This window comes from Montipora capricornis, chromosome 8, assembly GCF_036669925.1.
Source record: "Montipora capricornis isolate CH-2021 chromosome 8, ASM3666992v2, whole genome shotgun sequence".
Taxonomy (NCBI): Eukaryota; Metazoa; Cnidaria; class Anthozoa; order Scleractinia; family Acroporidae; genus Montipora; species Montipora capricornis.
The window spans coordinates 11,362,250-11,364,749 of record NC_090890.1 but is presented as its reverse complement, the minus strand read 5'-3'; the positions used below and the strand labels follow the sequence as shown (position 1 = coordinate 11,364,749).

At 37.7% G+C, this 2,500-nt stretch overlaps 1 protein-coding gene across 3 annotated transcripts in view; it reads right to left on the bottom strand.

Annotated features, from left to right (window-relative positions):
* The window catches only part of LOC138013450 (gamma-aminobutyric acid receptor subunit gamma-1-like), a 26,096-nt gene that overhangs the window by 4,443 nt on the left and 19,153 nt on the right, over positions 1-2,500 (bottom strand). For all 3 annotated transcript variants that reach the window (XM_068860541.1, XM_068860543.1, XM_068860542.1), the window contains exon 8: positions 1,865-2,079. In XM_068860541.1, the coding sequence (XP_068716642.1) occupies positions 1,865-2,079 (215 nt within the window). The remainder of the gene's footprint in view (positions 1-1,864; positions 2,080-2,500) is intronic.

The following is a 2,500-nucleotide window of genomic DNA, read 5'->3' as shown; positions in this document are numbered from 1 at the left end:
TCCCATCTGGGGATTCCAATGGGTTCAATACAGAGGAACCCAACGATAATCTTCGGTGAAAAAATGTGTTCGGGAGAATCAAACTCTTCTAAGACATCACCTAGTAAAAGATTCGTAACCAGGGAACAGTAGTCCCTTACATTTTCGGAAGGGATATTTCAGCAATTTATGGCACTTAAAAGTGTCAACTAGATATCAAGATATCATTCCCTAAAATTTTCTGCTAAGATATCCGAACAGATCAAATTCTTCTCTTTGGGCAGTCTTTATACATTACATACATTACAAGGAGCCTAGAAATGTCTGTCAAAGGCTTTTGGCTTAAATTGCTCGTTGGGTGCCCTTTTCAATAGCCCTTTTTACGGTTACTTTTTCTCATTTGCATTACTATATAATCTAAGGTGGATGCAAGGCAATTTCGGGCTATTTTGTAGTTTTAACTCGAAATTGCCTCGCATCCACGTTAGATTACATTGTAATGCAAATGGAAGGGCTATTGTCAACATTTAATTTAATTTGTGTACATCATTCTCACATTAGGTAAACTGTTTGTTCAAAAAATCACATTTTGTAGTCGCGGGACTGAATAAACATGCATGTAAAAAGCACCTATAGGATAAAAGCTACACAGTATAACTAAGAATCGATCTAGAATAAGAGTACTTAACAACTGTTCATCGAAGTGGCGGTGAATACATACTACAAACAGTAAGATAATATAGCACAAAAAGATGCTTTTAAATCATTTATTCCTGCAACGATTAACATATTCTCGGGCACAAATCCCGCGCGAGTTGCTCGGAGATGAATATCATAGGATATTCAGAATTTGAGTAGCCAATCAGAGCACAGTAAAATGTAAACGAATAAGGCCATTTCCGAGTTCATGTCTGCCTTCTCTTCAAAGCGAGACTAAGTGCGAAGTTTTTCTTATGAAAATTAGTTTTCATTCAAATGTAAAGTAGAACTAATTACCATGCATCACAAAAACTTTGCACTTAGACTCGCTTTGAAGAGGAGGCAGACATGAACTCGGAAATGGCCAATTCCATGAGCGACTGGTCCTAAAGTTGGGTAATCCAAAGTACCTTTTATTGTCAGTCTATTTAAATGAGCGCTATCTTTGGGTGTTAATAGCTCTGTTAACTTATGGCTGTTATCCTTGATAATGTTATCAAACGATTTAGACCATAAATTATTCCTTCGACTGGACAAGGATAGGACGTCAGCTTCAACTAATGCATTCGCATAAGAAAGATATGGAAAATTGTGCCTATCGCAAGTTTTCGGATTCTCCCTATTTCTTCAGACAAAGCTTGACATGCGTACTCAAGCACAGATCTAATATAAGAACAATAAAAACCGATCAAGTCTTTTGTACTGAGAGCAGCGCGTTTCAGCTGTTTAAGTAGATAGAGACGGAGAGTAGCCACTTTTCAAGTTATAAGGGAAACATTTACGTTGCAGTGCCGAGTGTGAAAAACGTACACACCCTACTGCTAATATATGAGAGAATCAAACTGTTACGATTGGCTTCCTGTCGTTTTAACCTGCATCTTATTTACAATGCCAGATTTGCGAAGTGAGGCATGAAATTGAGCTTCTGTTGCATTTAATTCAATGCAACGTTAACAATATAATGGTTATTCTTTACATTCTGACGGCAACTTTCCGGCTTAGTTGTCCTTTCCCGAAAAACAGGATTATTTTGACTTCCTTTGAATGGGAAAATTGGAAAGTACCGTGTACTTTTTTCATCACAACGCAAGAAATCGTAGTTGTGAGCAACAACCGTGAGTACTGTTCAAGACTGATCCTATAGTGACTTCAAGATTTTTAATATTGATGTATTCAAAATTCAAACCTTGGGCAGCATAGCATTGGCATAACCCAACAGGAAGACGATGGTGAGAATGCATGTGATCCCGACAGTCAGCCTATCGCCACCGTTCTCGGGGTTGGTCCAGAAAACAATCCAACTGAGCATGACCAGAAAGATACATGGAAGGTACAGTTGAATCACGTAGTATCCCACATGCCTTTGCAGCGAGAATGTCACTGTGACGGTGGTGTAATTGCCTGTGTAGAAAATTGGAACAAAATTTTCAAATTTTTCAAGAGATGTGGGTGAATTTTTTTATGGGAAGCTAAAATTCACTAGGCTCATGCGCGACACAGTTCTAAATGCCTTTTAATTTGAGAGGGCTACAAAATCGTTAAAACCATCAGCTAATAACTTGGAGCTTTTAACACACATATCTCTGTTTTGAGTTCTCATTTTTTCCAAAGTTCAATGTTTCATAATTTGAATTGGAAGTAAATTGTAACAATGATAATCGTTCCAGTCGGCGGCTTACCATCGACAAATGTCAGAAAAATAAGCTTAAAGCTCTTTGTACAAACGTGCGTGTAACTTCAGAGCAAATTACCTTTTCGAAGGAAACGTTTTACGACAAAATCTACATTTATGGTTGAAACGAAGGAAACGATTATTAGCTAG